General features: G+C 41.8%; 1 protein-coding gene across 1 annotated transcript; it reads left to right on the top strand.

Annotated features, from left to right (window-relative positions):
- The first annotated feature begins 11,917 nt into the window (after positions 1–11,917).
- Positions 11,918–19,071, top strand: crabp2a (cellular retinoic acid binding protein 2, a). Its single transcript, XM_026185825.1, has 4 exons — positions 11,918–12,239; positions 15,489–15,667; positions 16,241–16,357; positions 18,412–19,071. The coding sequence occupies exons 1-4, from the start codon at positions 12,158–12,160 to the stop codon at positions 18,463–18,465; spliced, it is 432 nt and encodes a 143-aa protein (XP_026041610.1). The 5' UTR covers positions 11,918–12,157; the 3' UTR covers positions 18,466–19,071.
- Positions 19,072–20,896: the final 1,825 nt, after the last annotated feature.

The following is a 20,896-nucleotide window of genomic DNA, read 5'->3' as shown; positions in this document are numbered from 1 at the left end:
ACGCGTGCACTTGAAACTCAAATTGCTCATCACTATGCTGAATAGCTTAACATGCACATGATGGCAGTTTAACTAAATGAAATAAGAGTTTTCAGGTGTGGTTAAATACAGATGTAGTCTGAGATTAAGAAAAAAAATCAGCATATGAGCTGCTTTCAATCACAATCTTAACACATCTTTGCCACAGTGCCTCTCTGGTCTCTGCTGATTCAGATTAGCACCCTCTGCTGGCTTCTTCTTACGTTCGACCTCCTGAGATGAGAAGTGGATCCATAGGTTTGCCAAGCTGACTTCTTTCTACCTCTTCAGGGGTTTTTTATACTTTTGAGGATGTAGTCAGTGAAGTGACGTATCTTAGACGCAGCTTGTTAATGAAAAGGGAGAAAGGTGTCACAGAAATCTAAATTGATTTTACACACAAATGGGTTGAGGGGTTCTCAAAAAGAGAACAAGAAGAACCACAAGCACAGAATCATTTATAGGCACGTTATTTACAAGTTCACAGGTTGCAATAGAGATTGTTACAGTTCACAGGCACTGCTATTTTTTGCGAGTGTGTTTGTGCATTTGGTTATGATCTCTGCAATTTGAGTTCTTGGTGTTGCCCTCTGATAATAAAGGAGGGTTGTGGCTATTTATGTGGCCTTCTCTTTAGCGCTGCCCTTCCTTGGCGTCTCTCATCTCATTACGTGTGATGGCTGCACTTACAGCCACACAGTGGTAATATCACCATGTTAGTGTAGAGGCTTATAAGTAATATTGCATTCACATTTCTTTCTTTAAATATAGGAATTTATTTACAGAACAATAAATAACTGGTTTTGGTTTAGAATTCATTCACATATCCACATAACACTGCATTCTAAAATAAGTGCGCACATTTTAGTTTACACTGTTATGTATGATTAATCTTTTGTTTTCTGAGTTACCTTAGTTGCAGCTGTTCCAGTCCCTTGATTAAGGAGCCAAGAGGTGGAAAAGGGGCGGAGCGAGGTTTAAAGGAAGGCTACAAATTGGTTCACGCCATAACTCGGGACCATGGGGGGGAATTGGAGTTCATTATGTTTGGTTTAGTTAGGTTTTGTGTGTTTTACCCCTTTTCCTGTTTTTGTGGGCTGATCAGCCACTATTTAAGTTTCCCCTTTGTCTCGTTAAGTTAGGTCAGCTTGTTTGAGTTATCAGTTGTGTTGTCAACTTTGAGTAGAGTTTTGTTAGTTTGACCTCTTTTATGGGCCCAAGATTTTGATTCTTTTTGCATGAGTTAACCAATTATGTTTTTTGGGTTAAATAAAAAATCATTTTTTGGACTTTAACCTGTGCCTAAGTTTCCTTCACTGCTCGGTCCATCACATTACGTCTGTGCACTAGACCTCTGTTTTTTCCGGTTGCGTGTTTTCTTTTTTTTGTTACTAAGTGATGTTCATCAGGCAGGCAGTAGCTGTCATTTATGTGTTAGGGCCTTACAAGCCAGCTGTAATAAGTCGATTACATGTTGCATTAAAAGATTACAGGGAATCAAAATGAGACACTATGGAGCCTCCCATTCAGCCAGGTCAGCTTGGCACAGAGATGAGAAGAATGTTAAAAGTTTCCATTACAAAGAGGCACTGCTGCATTTTTACTGCACTTATACTGACATGGGTGTTTGCAAGGGAAAGGTTTAAAGATGGGAAAAGAATAAAGACACTACAGTCCTTCAGTCAGTGATACAAAAGTAGACCGTTTCCTTTTCTTCATTTTTATTTGACTTGTTATCCACCCTCATATGAGACCTTGTGTATTTAATTTAAGATGCATGTGATGGCTGCACTTACAGCCACACAGTGGTAATATCACCATGTTAGTGTAGAGGCTTATAAGTAATATTGCATTCACATTTCTTTCTTTAAATATAGGAATTTATTTACAGAACAATAAATAACTGGTTTTGGTTTAGAATTCATTCACATATCCACATAACGCTGCATTCTAAAATAAGTGCGCACATTTTAGTTTACACTGTTATGTATGATTAATCTTTTGTTTTCTGAGTTACCTTAGTTGCAGCTGTTCCAGTCCCTTGATTAAGGAGCCAAGAGGTGGAAAAGGGGCGGAGCGAGCTTTAAAGGAAGGCTACAAATTGGTTTACGCCATAACTCGGGACCTTGGGGGGGAATTGGAGTTCATTATGTTTGGTTTAGTTAGGTTTTGTGTGTTTTACCCCTTTTCCTGTTTTTGTGGGCTGATCAGCCACTATTTAAGTTTCCCCTTTGTCTCATTAAGTTAGGTCAGTTTGTTTGAGTTATCAGTTGTGTTGTTAACTTTGAGTAGAGTTTTGTTAGTTTGACCTCTTTTATGGGCCCAAGATTTTGATTCTTTTTGCATGAGTTAACCAATTATGTTTTTTGGGTTAAATAAAAAAATCATTTTTTGGACTTTAACCTGTGCCTAAGTTTCCTTCACTGCTCGGTCCATCACAATGCACCTTTTCAGCTCTGTCATTAAACATATTTACAACAGGGTGGGTGTTCCAAAATGATACAATATACAGCAACACCAATATTAAATATTGCAAGCATGTATCTCCACTCTGAACTAAACTATGCAGAATAAATATGAAATAGAAACTTACTGAAATAAGATACTTTGTGATATACGAGTCATTGTTGCTGTTGAGGGGTCACCATTTTCCTGAGTTTGCATTAGAATTTCCCCAAATTGCCCATTCAGCAACAAATGCTGTGCCCACGTGTGCACCATATTTACAGTTTTCTACTAAGCCAGTTCACTGACAGTGTTAACTCAGGCTGATGAAGGTTGAGTGGGCTGAAAGCCTGTCTCAAGTCAACCACAGGCCCCGCTGCATGAGCCAACTGTCAGGTATATTGTGGCACATGGCCCACATAAAACCTGTCACAACCAAAGCCTGGCTCAGCTCAATATTTTTGTGCCAGCATTGGCAAACAACACTTTTCCCATAATAGAGCCAGAAATGCCAAGTAGCTCGGATTCAGCTCAAATCTGTCTACCGGCTTTGTGGTGATTGGAGCTGACCTTTTATTATTCTCATTTCGCACTTTGTGGTGTTAAATGAACATTAACAGCATAAGAGCTAACTCGCAGCTTTGACATAGCCTTCTTAAGAAGCTCTTCAACAAATTAAGGCCTGGGTGAACTGCTGCCACTCTGTATCACATTAAAACTGGTTCTCAGAGAGACAAAAACACAAACAAAATTATCAGGATGACTTGTGGGGGTTGGGACTCCACCTGTCCCTGCAGGCGCATGAGCAGGCCTGCAGTCACGCAAAGCCGAGGGCACTAAACTCCTGTAAACACTAATAACAATAGTTTGATTAGTTACAGTAGGCTCACATGCCCAGACATCTTCTACGTGTGGAGCCAAAAGGTTATAAAGAGTTTGAAGACTTAGACACAGCACCGTCAGTTTGCCACCACCAGATGGCAGGAGAGTTGCTCATTAGGCTACTCACCAAAATCCCAGGATCCAAGCAAAGCCTGAGCATAACAGTACAAACAGCCTTCAGGCTTAAATTCATTTAAAAATATATATGGTTCCTTCATCTTTTATTCTAAAAGAGAAAGACTTTTAGTTGTTTAGAGTCTTTTTAGGCACCTACAGCTACATCCTGTGAGATTTCATCGGTCATGTATTTTATTGCAAGTCACATCGTATGAGCCTAATAAACTTGGTTAGAATATAAAGTTTGATGGTAAACTGCAGAATGACAATACTTAAAAAGTCATCTGCAACTCTGCTTGGTTTTTCCCATGCTATGTCTACTTTGTCATGGTCATTATAACGGCCGGCACATGATACATCATACAAACAAATCTTCCAACACACATGCATCTTACTCTTTGCTAGAATTTCGTTTTGGCTCATTTTCGCTTGCTGTTGGTGAGACTAGATTGTTGCAGCGGTCTCTGTGAGATGATCGTCCTAAACTTCCAACATTTGTTTGCAAATTAGTCTTGAAGAGTTTTTAAAGTGCAACAACCTTTTTGGATCAAAGAATCCCACAAATATAAGTAAGATAACAGGTAATATGATACGTTGGGACAGTACAGATCAGATTGTGAATAAACAACTTTGGGATTTTTTTTGTCTTCATTTATTTTTTTATTGTTCAGTTGAATGTCCCCTCTTGTTTTGGGCTCTGTGCAAAAAAATAAAAAAATAAATAAAAATAAAAAATTGAACTCTGACCTGGAGACCACCTGACCCCTTTTAAAAGAATGACATAGAATAAAACTTTACTTATATAGCACCTTTCAGGATAAAAATTACAATGTGAATCACAACAAGATACTAAAAACATACAGACAGAACGTTTCTGAAAAACAAGGTGACAAAGACGAGCGTTTAGCTGCTTTTTAAACCACTGAGTCCACAGATCTCAGGCTCAGTAGGGAAGAGCTCCAGAATCTGGGGACCACTGCAAACGCTCCTAGTTATGCTGCACAGCAAGCAGGGCCTGAACAAATGACCCCAGGGCCCTGCTGCTATTTTTAAAAACGGTTCCTGATAGAAGATTTAGGAAAAGTCGCGAGGAAACCTGGTGTTTCCATATGTTGGAGGACACAAACAAGGACTTCTGTTTGTAACCTCTCATTATTAAGTTTGAGAACACTGTCAGCCACCCATCTTTTAATAGAGTCTATTATAAACTATGCAGAATTTGTCATTTTAAAACATCTTTGGGCTTAAAAGAGGTATATAACTGAACATAATCTGTGTAGCAGTGATAATAAAAGCCCTTTAAAAAGCTTAAAATGAGCTAAAGAGGGAGTGGATATACAAGAAACTGTAAAGTGCCAGAAACAGAACCTTGTGCCACACAGCAGGCAAGAGATGCAGACGAGGAGGTTAATTTATAAGCCACAGAACCACTCCAACACAGAACCCAGTACACTCACCCAGTATGTCAAGCTATCAAGCTAAAATGACAGTCACGTATAGTATCAAATGTGGAGGTCAGGTACTACGCCAGCAAAAACTTTGTGCTGCTGAGCCATTTACAGTAAAACATGATGAAAAACACTGAACTTTTAGCACCTCTAAAGTGTAAGCATTAGACTCAAATAGCGAAATAAGCAGGATGGAGGTGTTATTATCAAGAGAAAATATTTCTTGCATACTTTAAAAAGTTATGGAGTTCTTATTGAGCTTATTTTGTATACATCTGCTTGTACAAAGCCACACTACACTGATATGAATGAATAGAAGTGCGAATGAAACAATAGGCTCATTGATTTGCAGAAAAGTTAATCAAAAATAAAAGAAGTGATGACTTGCTTGGAATTTGACAAGAAATGACAATTCTTCACTTGGTTTTCTTGTACAGCAACACCGAAAGTATCACAGATGACTCCATCTCTATGCACTGCACCTCGTAAAATTTCATCACACCTTTCCATTTCATGTATAGCTATCTCTCGTAGCTTTCTTCCCCATCATGTTTTTGCAAAGGCAGGTGAATAAAAGCTTTTTAAACCTTATATTGAGCATTTATTTTCTCACACGTCTTTGGCAAAGTCAGAGGATCAGTGAAGAAATCACAGAGCTTAATGCCATTTTCCAGTTTTCTGCCTCAAACTCACTGATATGCAGATCTACTGCTATTCAAAGCAATCGAGAGAACAATAAAGCATAAATCTGACACTGTGTCAGTTAATTGTAGAGTCTTTGGGGACACACTGTGGTCACGTACAGCAACAGTGACCAGAGGGTGACCTGCGCCAAGTATTTAACTATAGCAATTCTTCATCTATGACATCATCGCATGCACACATACTGTCCAGTCGTGCATGCATCCATATGTGCACAAATGCACAGACAAACTTAAACAGATGAGAACATTGCCTTCTGGAGACACTACTGACACACAATCGTGGCTGAGGAAAAAGCAAAAGTGGACAACAATCGTTGACTCGGGTCAAAGAGGAAAGGCAGCGGGAGAATAAAAGAATGAGTGCGGAGTGAGAGGCAGAGCGAGGGTGGAGGGGCAGAGTCGTAGGATGCAAGAAGAAGGAGGGCTGATACGATAAAAGCAGGGCTGGACTTTTATTGAACTTTTTTGGGGTTTTCAGGAAAACAAAACACATAAAATAAGGTGAAAAGCAATAAAAGTATGGGAACCAGCTCTTGTTTGTCTTCTCAGCTTCCCATTTTTCTCCAGTCCACATATGTTAGCTGTATTTCACAAAACCTTCTTCATGAACACCTCAGCCTCCCTCAGTTCCTTTCTTTGCCTCTCTGACCTCACTGTTCTCCTCTTTTCTTCTTCATCCTTCTCATCTGCTGTCTTCTGTTGGCTGCACGACAATTCAGCATCACTCAGTGCAGTTGTCACCTCAGATTAAGTGCAGGTGACAGTGTACACAGGGAAACACAGGGAAAACTTCAAGCATTGAACACACAAGGAGGACCAAATAAAGACAAGCTCGACGTAATCTATTTCTCCAGCTCCTTTTCATTCAGTGCTCACAGTCACAGCCATCTCCTCCCCTTCCTAATCAACCTCTCCCTGCTCTTGCTCTCCTGCTGTCCAGACCGGCTCATAACAAATGTGATAATTAGAAGCACAAAGACGAGGGGGGAGAGAAGAAGAGAAGAGGGGGTTTTGGGAGCGGGGCGAAAGCAGGGAGGAGCTCTGAAGGACAATACGAATAGAGTGTGAGTAATACAGGCGTCTGGCTGCAACTGCAAAGGCATCTAGAGGTTCAGTCTCATGTATGCAACACATAGGCGCACACACACAGTGTCCATTAGTGATACTTTAAATGCAAAACTCCTTGCACGATGATGTGGTGTGTGTGTGTGTGTGTGTGTGTGTGTGTGTGTGTGTGTGTGTGTGTGTGTGTGTGTGTGTCAGGAACAATCTGTGTCTGATGATTTCCATTACCAAGAAAAATAATAAGGAAAGAGTAACCGTTATGTGGGGAAACACACACACACACACACACACACACACACACACACACACACACACACAAACTTGTTTTCATGTTTTGACATAATGCTTTCCCTAGCTGCTGCTCCTAACCATCAAAAGTGAACGCTTAACCCTAACCCTTAAACCCTTAAACTGTTGGTCCCCACAAGGATAGTAGAATTCCAATTTTTGGTCCTCACAAAGATATCTAAACATGCTACACACACAGACGTGCGCTCTTAACTTTTCTAATTTCTTATCTTTCCTCTGCTCTTTGGTTTGATCTCTCTGCCTCTCTTCCATGTACACAGTTAAATACTGCCATCTCTAATCAGCCCCATATGGATTGCTGGGTCAGCATGCCAGCAGCCAACAGTGCTGCACACACTTTTGGCTGCGAACATGTGTGTCTGCAACTGTTGTGAAAGTCACACAGAGCAGGGGTTCGCAAATGTTTTAATGCTGTGACCCCCTTTAAACGTATTTATGTCTCGGCATGTAATTTTTAGAGGCTGGAAGAGGTTCAGCTGTCATGCATTTTGTGCAAAAAGTGAAAAGATTACAGAAAAAGACACAGTCTTGTGTCACGTAAATGTTTTGTGTTCTTTCCTGTTCTATTAGTCATCTAAAAGGCGCCTGATTCATCTCATGACTCTTTGGGGAGGTCTCAAGCCCACACGGACCCAGGGTTAAATCATAAAAGAGAGATACGGTAATTTGGGGAATGTTAGTCTGCAGGCATGTGCACTTCTTGCCCAGTGGTTTCCTGTGAGGGTAAAGGCCAGTAATAATGACTTCCAGGAGCTGGCAGTTTGGAAGGCCTGGGTCAAGTTCACATCTGGGATTACTAAGGTTAGTGGGTGAGAATTTTTACTGGAGGTCATCGGCATTATAAAGTGGAGAATGCCACTGAAGTGTGGCTTTAACCCGACTGATCGCATTCACACGCACAGGCTCCAACTTGTGCATACATGTCGCTATATTTTTTTATTCTTATTGCAACACAAATACGATAAGACATCTGAAATAGGACACCCACATTTTAGACATACTTTAGATACAATTTGCATTAAATCTAATATGGTGTGAGCTTTTTTCCTGTTTTCTTTCATGACCACATGAGGAAACTTTGGAACAGTAAATAGTCTGTAGATTGTAACTTTCACAGATATGGCTCAAATCTGTGTCATTTGAATGAGGAGAGGAAATAGGAAACAATACGCAGCATAAGAGGAAGTGAGTGTGGAGATATGGTACAGGTCACCCTAGGGAGGGTGTTGATACAAGGCTCAGTCTGTTTTAAATGTAACACAGAGAAGGAAATACAGCTGGAAATTCTCTGCTGCCAGCGACACAACTGTGAGGATTGCAGGGTATAGAGTGTTCAACCAAATGATTTCGTTTAACTGTTTCATGGTATCACCAAGGATGTCAGTGTCACAGTCGGCCCAGTTTTGTTCTAATTAAACAACTGTGTAAAGGATTCAGATTAATTGTGCTTCTCATCACAGAAATGAACAAACCTTCCTTAATAATAGCATTTGGCAAAGTGCAGCAGGCTCCACATAACCAATTATTTAGCATCCTCATTCCTTTCTGTGTCATCCAATTTCAAGCCATTGAAGTATTAAACTGAACCCATCACTACCTCTGAAACCGCACATCTCCAAATGTTTCCCTTTCTATTAGTTCAAAGAAGTACAAGTACATTCTGAAAAGGTTCTCATTTAAAGAAAGATTAATTTGGAAAACAGGTTTATTATATTATCATGATTATTCACAACCTTTGATGTCCTACAAACTATGCAGAATTTTTCAAATACGTCAGTTTTCCTGCATTCTTGCTGTCTGTTGTCAAGGCAAAGAAACACTAGTGTCATAAATCAAAGAAATTCTTCAGAACAACCCTTTAGCTAAACTGGTTTACTGGTGCAGCATGGTTAATGTCCTGATCGATAAGAAGGTTGCAGATGGGCAATGTCTCAAAGGTGTCTGCAGGACAAGAGACAGCTAAAACTCCAGTGATGCGTCTGTTCTATGTCTCTGCAGTTTTTACTTTGCAGAGACACAAGACACACAGCCAAGGGGACCTACTGGACCCTTAGTGGCCTGGAAGCTGCATGTGTGTCACCCCTGCTGCTGCTGCTGCATTTGATTTGATGAAAACACTGGCTTAGTTATTATCAGCTTTTGCTGATGTCATTTAGTCACATTAGTTAGAAAGTTTGAAAAATCTGATTGTGCATAAGCTGGAAATAGTAAATATTTTCATTGTCAAAACTAATTGTATGATTATTTCTCAAACAGAACCCCGAATTTTTTTCTGCGTTGTACTCTTCTTCTATGGTATTATTGCTGCTTTATGTTATTGTTTCTATAAATGCTGAATGTTTGTAGCCATGCTGATAAGAGCCAAAAATGACTGTAAACAGGACACAAGAGATTCTGTTTAGATTGCACATGGTGCAGCCTGCCTGTCAGTCTCTGTGATGGCAGTTGGTGATATCGGTTACCAATAATAATCTTGGTATGAGAAAGAACACAGAAAGATGAAGATGACAGAACAAAAGAAGTAAACAGTATATGTGAGGATAATAGCTGGAACATAAGGAAATAGCTTAGATAAAGTTGGCGCAGGAGCAGGAAAATAATACTTCTTACACCTCCGAAGACAGATCTTAATCTGTCGCCTTCATTCATCCACTGCTCTTAACCTCTCCATCGCTGTTGGCTTTTGATCTCCTTGCTCTCTCTTGCTGACTCACTCTCCCTATCCTTCTCCCCACAACAAAGAGACAAAAATTGACATGCACTTCAGTCTCTAACTTTCTCACTAACTAGCCCCCCCTCCTTTTTTCTTCTCCTTTCCATCCTCTCCCCTTCTGTTTTTGCCTCTTCCCTCTCCTCAACATGCTTGAGGAATGTGTCAAAGCAGAACAAAAGAACAAAAGCTTGACAGGAGGAGGAGGAGGTGGAGAAGGTCGAAAAAGAGAAGAAAGGGGGGGAGAAAGTAGCATGAGGTAAAGGAGAGACAGAAAGGAAAAGAGGAATGGAGGGAAGGAATGGGGGGCAAGAGAGAGGCTGAGAGGAGCGGGGCACGGTTGAGTGGATCTGAATGTTGAGCTTTGCTTTGTCATCACGTGCTGACATGCAGCATCACACACATTTCAGAGCTCTTTATCAACCCCCCCATCTGAACAGCACACACACAACATGGGTGAGGCTATCGTCCTATACTGCATGACTGTCTGTTTCATTCAGTGGCTTTTGATGCATTTCTTGTTATGTCATGCTAAAGCGGTAATGGCCTGTGATGACGCTGAAGACGAATTACTCCATGGTAGCCAGCTGTCCTTTGTAACCTTGGTGGTTTGAATCAGCCACCTTTAAACTGGGGGCGTGATCATGTCCTCTTTTCTTAACCATAGACCACCACAGATGCTGTGCTTTAATATAAAGATTCCCATGTGGATTTCGATTGATCTCAGTAATAAACTTCACTTTTTTACTTCACTATCAGGTGTTTTGATTTAATAATATAAGAGAAAACTGTTAAAGAGTTTAAAAAAGAAGAAGAGGTAAGCCAGCTTACAAAAAACATGAGTGACATAGAAGAAGAAAAAGAGAAGACTGGAGTGCAAATTACACCTCTAATATGGCTGTCTTGTGAGGACATGCTGTGATTGTGGCATGGTGTGTGGCCAGTGACTTAGATGTTAGGTGTGTGTGTGTGTGTGTGTGTGTGTGTGTGTGTGTGTGTGTGTGTGTGTGTGTGTGTGTGTGTGTGTGTGTGTGTGTGTGTGTGTGTGGATGAAGGAAACAATGAGAGCAAGCTTTGTTCACATCAAACAGACCCGCCGGGCCCGATGCAAACCAAAGCAACTGAACGCAGAGCTGTGCGCAAAAGCGCATATCAGGTTACCAAATATCAATCTGACACTGTTATTGACCTCTGTTAGTCACTGTGTCTTTGTTATAACACTGACACTGAGCCGGTGTGTGCGTGAAGCTTATATCCTAAGCCATGGGGGTATGGGGGCTAATGCCCGCGCCTTAAAGTCGCCTCGCGCTAATTCGCCGTGCAGAATTAGCGGATGGGATCATCCATCAAGAGTCAATAGTTAACGTCTGCTTTGTCCAGTTGCCATCCATCATCAGCGCGTGCGTGAGCGCGCATACATACGGTGTGTGTGCGTGTGCATTTCCGTGTGTTCTTTATAGGACTACCTTCCGACCCCGCAGGGCCCCTGACCCCGCCTGACGCGTCTCCTCCCCTCCTCTTTCTTCCGCCAGCGGGGGGCGAAAAACTTTAATAAGGAGAGCCACCGCTGACCTGCGCCAATACTACCTCTTATTTTTAATCCCAGCCCCACGTAATATATTTCCCTCATGGGTTCGGGTTGTTTTTTCCTCTGACGCAGGCTAGCCCACCAGTTGCAGCCGTTAGATGTATCCCATTACCTCTGCTTATATTTTTATGACACAGAACCAGGGCGTACTGGAGGCTGGGAGATGAACTTGGCCCCTCTCTCACTCTCTCTTTCTCTCTCTCTCGCTCTCATCACACACCCACACAAACCGCTCCGCCATCTCTTCAGGTTGGCAGTTGACTTGTTCTTCCTTTGCGCCGCCCTGCCAAGACGACATGTTCTGTCAATACTGACCTGGTTACATCCTTTCTGTTTTGCAATGACAACATTGATGGTAATATGTAGTTAATGTAATTGCCTAAAGTAAGTGGCTAAACACCTAATAAACAGAGCACGCGGGAGTTTCGGGGAGTGGTTAGTTTGGGTGGTGACAGGTGCGCGTATGGATGAGAGGGGTCTCCAAACGGCGTCTCCCTGGGCCGAAGTGCACAGAGTGCTTGCTGGGGTGTTCTCAGGTTAAAGCACTGTGGGCCTGTGCCTGTAATCTGTCGGCCTCCGGGGCGTGTCCGTTCAGAAAGGGGCGTGTGCATCCCTACACAAGTATCTTTGCGCTCCGTGTCATTCATTTGAAGTGCAAATGCTTATAACGTGCACTGCTAGATAGATGAGATAAGAGCTGCTGTCAGTAGGTCTCTCATCCCGGGAAGAAGGCAAAACCAAGTCACGGACAGATCCAAGCCATCTGGCGCACACACAACTTGTTCATTTTTGACGCACAGACGCGCACTGACTGCAGCCCAGGACCTGACAGCTTATCTAGTCCACACCACTAAGCAAACTATCGCCGAACATGGAGCGCAAAATCCCAGATTTCTCCGGCACTTGGGAGATGAAGAGCTCTGAAAATTTTGAGGAACTCTTGAAAGTGTTAGGTAAGTAATGTGAAGCAAGGTTTGTTTGTTTTTTTCTTAAATCATCATCACTGTAAGTGGCAGTTTGAACGTTTTTATGCGTCAGTGGTTCCTGGTGAAGCTTTTAGTTCTGTTCATAGAGACAGATCAGATGTGTCAGCTCAAACTGTAGCTTTCTCAGCACATTGTGAGTCTACCTCTGCGTCCGTGCACCAGCGTACTGCATGGGTGGGGGGTCTTTGTCATTCTGCTGCAGAACCCCAAACTCCGTTCTTGGCCCCCAGCCAGCCCCCCCCCCCCCCCCCCCCCTCTTTTTTATCCTCTCTCATCTCCCCTTTTGGCCTCCCCTGCTAACACAATAGCGACAAACGGCGACACATCTGTCTGTGTCTCAACCTCAGATTGTTTGCGTGTGTTTTTAAAGAGGACCGTTATGACACAATACAGTGCAGGACAGTGGCATCGTTATCCGAAGTGACAGTCCGAGAGAAGAACAAATACCTGCCGCTGAGATCCACGCTGTTTTTTTGTCTGGCTCATTTGTAAACCGGCCAGTGTGTGCGTGAACGCGCCTGTAGGGCGCACTACAGGCGCGCATCTGTCGTTAGTAGCCAATTTTCATTAGATGACTTGGCAGTGCACACCTGGAATCCGTTTTATCGCAAAGCGCCAACAACACCGCCTTTATCTTAGTCTCTTAGCTACCTACACATATAGAGGTAACTGAACTACATGAATCCCGTACCACCACTACACAAATGAAAGACCACCGGTTAGTTTTAACGTCTGTTTGATCCAGATTATTCTGACCAAAGGCAAATATGGCACCGTGCGCAATAATGCGAGGACAGGATATTTTATGCGTATACTGTCTGTCTAAAAGGACGTTTCTATGACTTTTCGATGAAAAGAGAGGTCTGAGCGCCTGTAGCAACCTTTAAATCTCCTCTTAAGATATACTTTCATCACCTGATTTTTTAAATACTCTTCTTTTTCTTTTATTTCTCCTTAAATGGTTTTAGCATATGTTCTAAAATGCATTGTTCTTGCGATGCGCCTGCTTTGTGCACTTTGTATTTGAATTATTTTATCTCTTGTTATTATTATAAGACAACATTCCAACAGCAGGAATGCTGTGTAACTACCACACACAAACACACACACATCCACACCCATGACTGCATGTGTTCCTTTAATTTACCTCTACATTGGGATGACTGACAGAGGGGAATGGGCTCTGATCCCTGGTTTCATTGGAGGCAAAGCACAGCTGGATGCATACTGTCATCACCTACTACCCTATTCCCTCCATCTATCCTCTCTTCCTTTCCTCATTCCAGCTCTCCTCCCTCTACCCTCGTCTCTCCATGTCCCAAATGCTTCCTCTGCCCTATGATCTTTGACCTCTGACCCTGACCGTCTGTCTGAAATTGTGTTTGTCCCCCAGTGGTGAAACTTGTGTGAATTAAAGAATTTCGGTCACAAAAATTAACAGCGGGGAATACCTTGAGAACCTTCGTATCCCTCTGTGGCTTCCAAAGGTTTTGGCAGGCCAGCAGCGTCTAAGACAAAAAACTGATGGGGGCCACATTTTCACTTCTAGGCTTTTATCCTTGGTCGTGCACAAGGAGTCATTACATATGGTATCTGTGGGGGAAAAAACTGAAAATAGGCTACATTGTGAGTAAAGCTATAAAGCACATGTATAAATGCACAGTAGCAGCTATGATGTGCAGTGATTTACAATAATAAAAAGTAAATAAATAATCACATTTTCAAACTTTTGCCACCCCGTCACAGCATGGAGGAAAAAAGTATTTATATAACCAAATTAAATAAAGCAAGTCGTTCCACAACGTAAACACACACATACTGCAAATGCCCCCTGAAATGTTGAGAATTATTAGCATAACATAATATTTAAGTACTTGGAAGTATTAATAATTACCTGGAGCAAAAAAGGTATAAGTAATTCCTGCAAAATAATGTCTTTCCAATGAGTGGACATTCATCTGCACACCACAAGCTCACAATGCATTTATATATATGAAGCTGCTTGTACAGTGCATACAAATTATACACAGGGCATAGGCTGGACAACCCAATGCATGGCAAATGACTGTGCATTTCTCTCTGTATATATTTACACTTGGTGACAGGTGGGAATGTGTGAGAGGTGAGAAGTGTGAAACCCAACTCGCAGCAGATACACACTGGGCGGCATACACACACTTCCCCTCACACTTGGACAGAGATCTTCGCACACCACACGCAGACCGCTGCCCCTCGTCTGCCCAGGCCCCCAACCTCCCTCCCCCATACCGGTCTTCTCCTTGTTCCCTCTCTTTTCCCACGGGGTAACATCATTTTTTTCCTCCTTCCCCTTTTCAGATAATCACTATTGGACAAACCTTTTCCTCCTTCACATTTTTTAAAACTTTTAAGCACATTTCAGTGGGAAAAAAGGCTGGGGAAATTAATTTTATTAAAAGTAATACTGCAGATTAGTTTATAAATGTGGCTAAAGTTACCAAACACTAACATTAGTTAGATTTTACGTGACTTGTCTTTTTTTTGGGAGTGCTGTTCTGGTCACTCTTTTGTGAAATCATTGTGAAATACAGATGACCAACATACCACAAACTGCCCCCGTATGGAGAAGCCTTTTACAGTCACACAAAATGTTGAATGAGTTATGCTTTTTCCCTAGAAACAGAAAAAAGGGGAATAACTGAGATTACACTTCAGGAAGTGCAAATCGCAATCACGGTGTGAGTGTTAAAGTCAGTAAGCGTGTGTTTGCATGGCCGCAACGATGATTAAGTCTGTGGAGGGGGATTGAGGCATGCTTTGTCATATGACCTCATTGTTTCCTGTGCAATCATTATTGGAAAGCACTGTGCATTTCAAGTCTGCTCCAAATTTTGCCCCGTGTGTGCAGAAAGACATTGCAGATAAGCAGCAACACAACAACACTCAAACACAACCACACAGCCGATACAGGGCTTGCTTGTCTTTGTTTGCTTGTGTTTTTGTTTACACTCTAATACACAAGCACAGGAAAAAAAAAGATCCATCTCCATGAACTGAGTTTACCAATGTCCCAGGGAATATTTTTAGTTTTAGTGGAAGCAGTAGTGTTAATTCAAGGCACCGCATTTAGCTGTGGAAGAGCATTGGCACTATGTTTTTTTGTCATTATGTGTTGTCTTTTCTGGAAATCTCTTCTCACACATGCTCTTTCGCATTTTCTGTTGCTTGTTTGTGTAGGTGTGAACGTGATGCTACGCAAGATTGCAGTGAAGGCAGCCTCCAAGCCCCTGGTGGAGATTACTCAGGATGGAGAAACGCTCTCTATTAAAACATCGACCACAGTCCGAACCACCCACATCACCTTCACTGTTGGGCAGGAGTTCAATGAGACCACTGTGGATGGGCGTCCCTGCACGGTACACAAAATATGGACATGAATATATTACTAAATGCACTTCATCTCTTCTTGGACTACACATGGACACACACATACATAACCAAATACACAGTAGATATGGGTGGGAGCTGTGTAGATTACATCAATCTGTTTAATTTGGCTTTTCATCATATTTGGACTGATAGCACAGCTTTACCCCTCCCTTGGTCTCTGAAGGCCTATCATGCTACACTGCACTCCTTCACACACTTTACAATCCCTTTCAACTTCCCATCTTCCCTCCGTTCCCCCTACTTGCCCTTTGCTACCCTCTGTCCCTCCCTAATTCTCCCCGCTACTCTCTCCAATTTCCCATAGATGGCCTCTGTTCAGCCGTTTCCAAAGCAAACACATGCAACCCAGCCAGCGCTTCGCTCTACTAACGATGAGCGCATCACGAGTTATCACCTCTCAGTGATCACCCTGCTAAAGCCTTTTTGTGCTCTCTCTCTATTAGACACTCCCTCATTAAGTTCCCTTCCCTACAAATGGCATCGTATTTATTCGTGTCCATTTATTTGTGCATTCATTCGTGGGTCTAATGGCTTTTCAGAGTTTTCCACGTTGGGAAACAGACAGCAAGATCAGCTGTGAGCAGACTCTGCAGAAAGGAGAGGGGCCTAAGACATCTTGGACCCGAGAGATCACCAGTGACAGCAAGCTGATCTTGGTAAAACACACAAACTATCACCTGAGCAAGAGTTTAGATTTGGAGACTAACAAGTGCAAAGCTTTACCATAGATTATAGTTCACAAATTATTGTACACTATCCACTACTGATCTACTACTAAACTGAATTTTCAGACTTGAAATTAACTAATTTTTTTTTTAAAAAGTGTGTTTTAAAGATCATTATTAAAAAAGTGGCTAAGGAGTAAATCTTAAAATGAACTATGAACTGTATATAAAAAATGGACATTGCCACTGTGCTGCCTCCAATGTACACTTTGAAGCCTTGACCTTAGCGTTGTGAACATCCCCATTTATCATTTTATAGCCATAAATAATTGCAATTGGACCATAGGATGAGGTGCGAAGTTGTCAGCTAATTTCAGGAAATTTGACATCCCTAATTTATACAGGATCACACACACACAGACATTTGCTAACTGCTGTGCAGCATATAGCACAAGAAACACAGTGACATGGTCCAATTCAGTAACCCAGCAGTCACCAACCAGCAACATCTGCATGAGCTACCAGTCACCTGTCAGTCGAAGAAGCTACACCCTTAACATAGTGGCCATGAAGGGGGAAATTAGCTTGAGAGACCAGTTTGTAAACGTGTTTATTTTGTCCATGTGGATCAACTACAGGCTGTATAAAATAGATGCTCATCAGTTCTAGGACTCGTAAACCAAGTGCAGAAATGCTTTAACCCTGCATTTTTTTTCTAATACCTAATAGCTCATGACTCCTCTGGCTACAAAAAGAAGTCCAGCTGTGTAGAAGTCTATGGGTGCAACAGCTCTTGAGCTCACATGATCTATGACATCATTAAATGCTTCCCCAATGAGTTTATGCTCTCAGTTCGCACTTTTAACTTTAATACACAATAATTACGTTATATCTAAATCATGGTCCTCATTCGAGTCAAAAATGAAGATAAGAAGGTTATCTTCACGTTGGCTATGCCCATCTTTTAATTACAGTCTGTGGGGATTGGCTTACTTTTGGTGCCAGCCTCAAGTGCCCAATCAAAGTACTGCAGTTTGGGGGGGGGTTGGGCGCTTGTCCTTTAGTCCAGGTTGTTTCCCCTTATTTAAACTCTGCCATCAGCAAAATTTTATTCAGCTGTCGTGAAGACAGTTCAGTTGTCATCACATGAACAAAGTGTGTACTCCGTGTCACAGCAAGACAACTGGCTGACAAACAGACCACGACAAAAGCTGCTACGTGGATCTTGTTTTACTTGTGAAACCTAGAAATATTATTTTGTTTATAGCAACGAGGGCTGCATGGGCTGTAGCATTGCACTTCTGACATTAGCTGCATGTGTTTGCAAGACACTCACCACACAGAGTTGAGTTATTGTGCTCAAATAACCTTTTTGGAGTCCACTTATATCTGCTGCCTTCTTACAATAAAATACTAATCTAATGAAAAAATAAACACAGAAGCATAATTGCACTTAATGGGGAACCCCACCCAGCTAGCACTTCATGTTGATTAAAACAAACTTTCTGATGTAATTAAATTAAATTACATTAATTAAAATTCTTATTTGACCCAGTAAACCAGTTCAGCTAGAGATAAGATACCATGCAGGCTTCAGTCTGGAGTGAACTGTTTTTAAAGTGCAGAAATTGCAAACACAGTAAGTATTTATGGGGAGATGCTAGCTTGAGGGCTGGCAGTAAATAGTTCACATTTAAGACTCCTGAAGTCTTGTTAAGCACCAAACCCACAACTGGTTTTTAGAAGCCAGCGTAGTTGTAGTGTTTGTGTGTGTGTAAGAGAGAGAGGGAAAGCAAGCAAAGTGTGTTTACTCTTTGCATACACAGTGATTGGTCAAAACAGTTTGGCACAGTGACATTATGTTAGTCATAACTGCTGGAGGCAATAAAAACTGGACTTTTAGGGTGGATTAACATGAATGGCTGTTCTGTGAAAGCTTTAACTTTTTAAAAATGAATTTATGGCTAACTCCATGCCAGTACTTTTGCCTCAGTGTGTGCGAGTATCCTCATTAACTGCCCTCATTGCCCTCTCTTTCTTTTCAGACCATGAGAGCAGATGATGTGATATGCACCAGAGTCTACGAACGACAACAATGAACAAGAGCACTTCTCACTTTTCGCCCTTTCAGCGCGCCCCGTGTCTACAGCATCACCGCTTTGTGTCATTGCTCCTCTTTGTCAGAGCTGGGAAATAGCAGCCTATAGTTTTATTCCAGCATCCATGTTAGCTTCACTATATAATAGGTGTGGTAATTATATCTAGCATGTCGCATGTGCACTATAGTCTTAGCTACTGTGCTATCCGTCTGTCTTTCCAGACCCATCAAACGTGACCAGCTGAAGATTTGAACATGAACATGTCTTCTGCATTGTATTAGACTTGCTAAGGAACATCTTGTGTATTTGGCATTGTGTGTGTTTGAGTGTGAGTGTGTGTGTGGAAGGAGATGGGCTGTGAGACTATATTTGTAGACGTGTAAACCAATCTATGAGCTCTTCCAGTCTCCGGGTCAGTTTTGATGTGTCCCTCTGTCCTCTCTGTTGCCCTGCCCTCACAACTTTAACCTTTTTCTATCTCATGATGACATTTTATATTTATTACTACGCTAGAGTCGGTTTTTACATTGTGTCTCTTTTATACGAAATGTGATCGTAGGAAACAACACTTTCTATGGGAAAACAATAAACTACGACATTAACTCAGCTCGACTCTTTGCTCTCCTGTGTTGAAAACCATTAGGAGCAGAAGCGCATTTAACAGTGCCAGCAGTGTTTTATGGTTTGTGAGTGTAGCTGCAGAAGGTGTGCCCATTAGACGGCTCCATCTTATTTTGGTTTTGCTGTCAGCTGTCTGCAACTAGAATAACTTGTCTGTCCCCTCCCGTTTAGTCTTGCTTCCTCCCAACCTCCCTTCCCTCTCTCTGTCAGTCATCTCGGTGCCACATGTCCTCCTTATTCTTCTCTCACAGTTTCATCTTGCAATGTTTCCCCGGCAGCTGGCTCTCATTTCTTTTATTTCCATATTATTTGCCAGTTGGTTAAATGATTCATACTTTTAAAGCCCTAAAAGGCTGCTTGACTTCAGGGATATGTTGTGTTTTTAATCCACTTACTCACTTTCCAGTCAAGAGTTAGATGAGAAGATTGATTCCACCTTTACATATTTAAGGCCTAGACATGTGGCCACTATATGGGCAAAAGTACTGGGTCACACCACACCTGGTATGCACCAATCCAAGAGTATAATAATGAGCTGTAAGTGATATTATGGCAAAGGGGAAGCATTTAGGAACAAATTCAATTAAATTCAAGTTGATTTAAATAGCACCAAATCATGACAACAGTTGCCTCAAGTCATTTTTCACTGTAAGGTAAAGACACTACAGTACTGGAGAAAACCCCAACCACAACGAGCACAACGAGCAAGCACTTTGCAATAGTGGGAAGGAAAAACTCCCTTTTACCAGGAAGAAAGTTCCAGCAGCATCCAATTCGAGGGGGGGGGGGGGGGCAGCCATCCACCATGACTGGACAGGAGAAAGAGAAGAGAAAAAACATAGAATAAAGAAGAGAAATTACAAAAATATAGCGACATGCTGCAGTCGTATATAAACACACAGGCAGTGAAAAAAGTGCTCAGTGCACCATGGGAAAGGCTCGCAGCATGCTTGGGCCTCCAGTAGTGTAACTAAAGGATAACTAACAAAACTAACTACATGCTTTATCAAAAAGGCAGGTTTTAAGCCTCATTTGGAATGTAAAGAGAGTGTCTTTCTCCAAAATCCAAAATTGGAGTTGACCCCACAAGAAAGTTGCCGGATAGCCGGAGACTCAGCCTCCCATTCTACTTTTAAATATCCCAGGAAACACAAGAAAGCCAGCAGTCTGAGAGTGAAGTGCTCTATTACAATAAAAATCTACAGTGAGTCCTGAGTTGATCATTCAAGACCTTGTATGAAAGGAGAAGGATTTTAGATTTGATTCAGGATTTAACAGGGAGGCAATAAAGAGAGGCCAGTATGGGAGAAATATGCTCTGTCTTTCTGATCCCTGTCCATACTCACTGCAGCATTTTGGATCAGGTGAAAGCTTTTCAGAGAGCTTTAAGAGCAACCTGACGGTAGTGAATTATAATTTTCCAGCATAAAAGTAACAAATGCACAAACTAGCTTTTCAGAATTAATCTGAGACACAGAATAAAGAAAGCAGTCCTACGTATTTGTTTGATATGCATCTTCAAGGACGTATCCTGCTCAAAATAGACACATTGTTTCTAAGGTTTTTCAGACAGAGGGTAAGCTCAGTTATGTTTGAATTTAGGAGAAGAAAATTACAGGAAATCCCGGCCTTCACGTATGTCTTTATTATATGTGTTTGGCTTGACACATTGATTTAAGTAATCTGGCTTCCAGGACTCTGCTGATTCAATAACGTATATAATATAAGTTCAAACCCAGTCTGGCAGTAACAGCAATGCAAAAGCTGCACCAGGAGTGGATGGATTTCCATAACCAAGCAGCTCCTGTAG

This window comes from Astatotilapia calliptera, chromosome 11 (genome assembly GCF_900246225.1).
Source record: "Astatotilapia calliptera chromosome 11, fAstCal1.2, whole genome shotgun sequence".
NCBI lineage: Eukaryota > Metazoa > Chordata > Actinopteri > Cichliformes > Cichlidae > Astatotilapia > Astatotilapia calliptera.
This window is presented reverse-complemented; position numbering and strand designations above follow the sequence as displayed.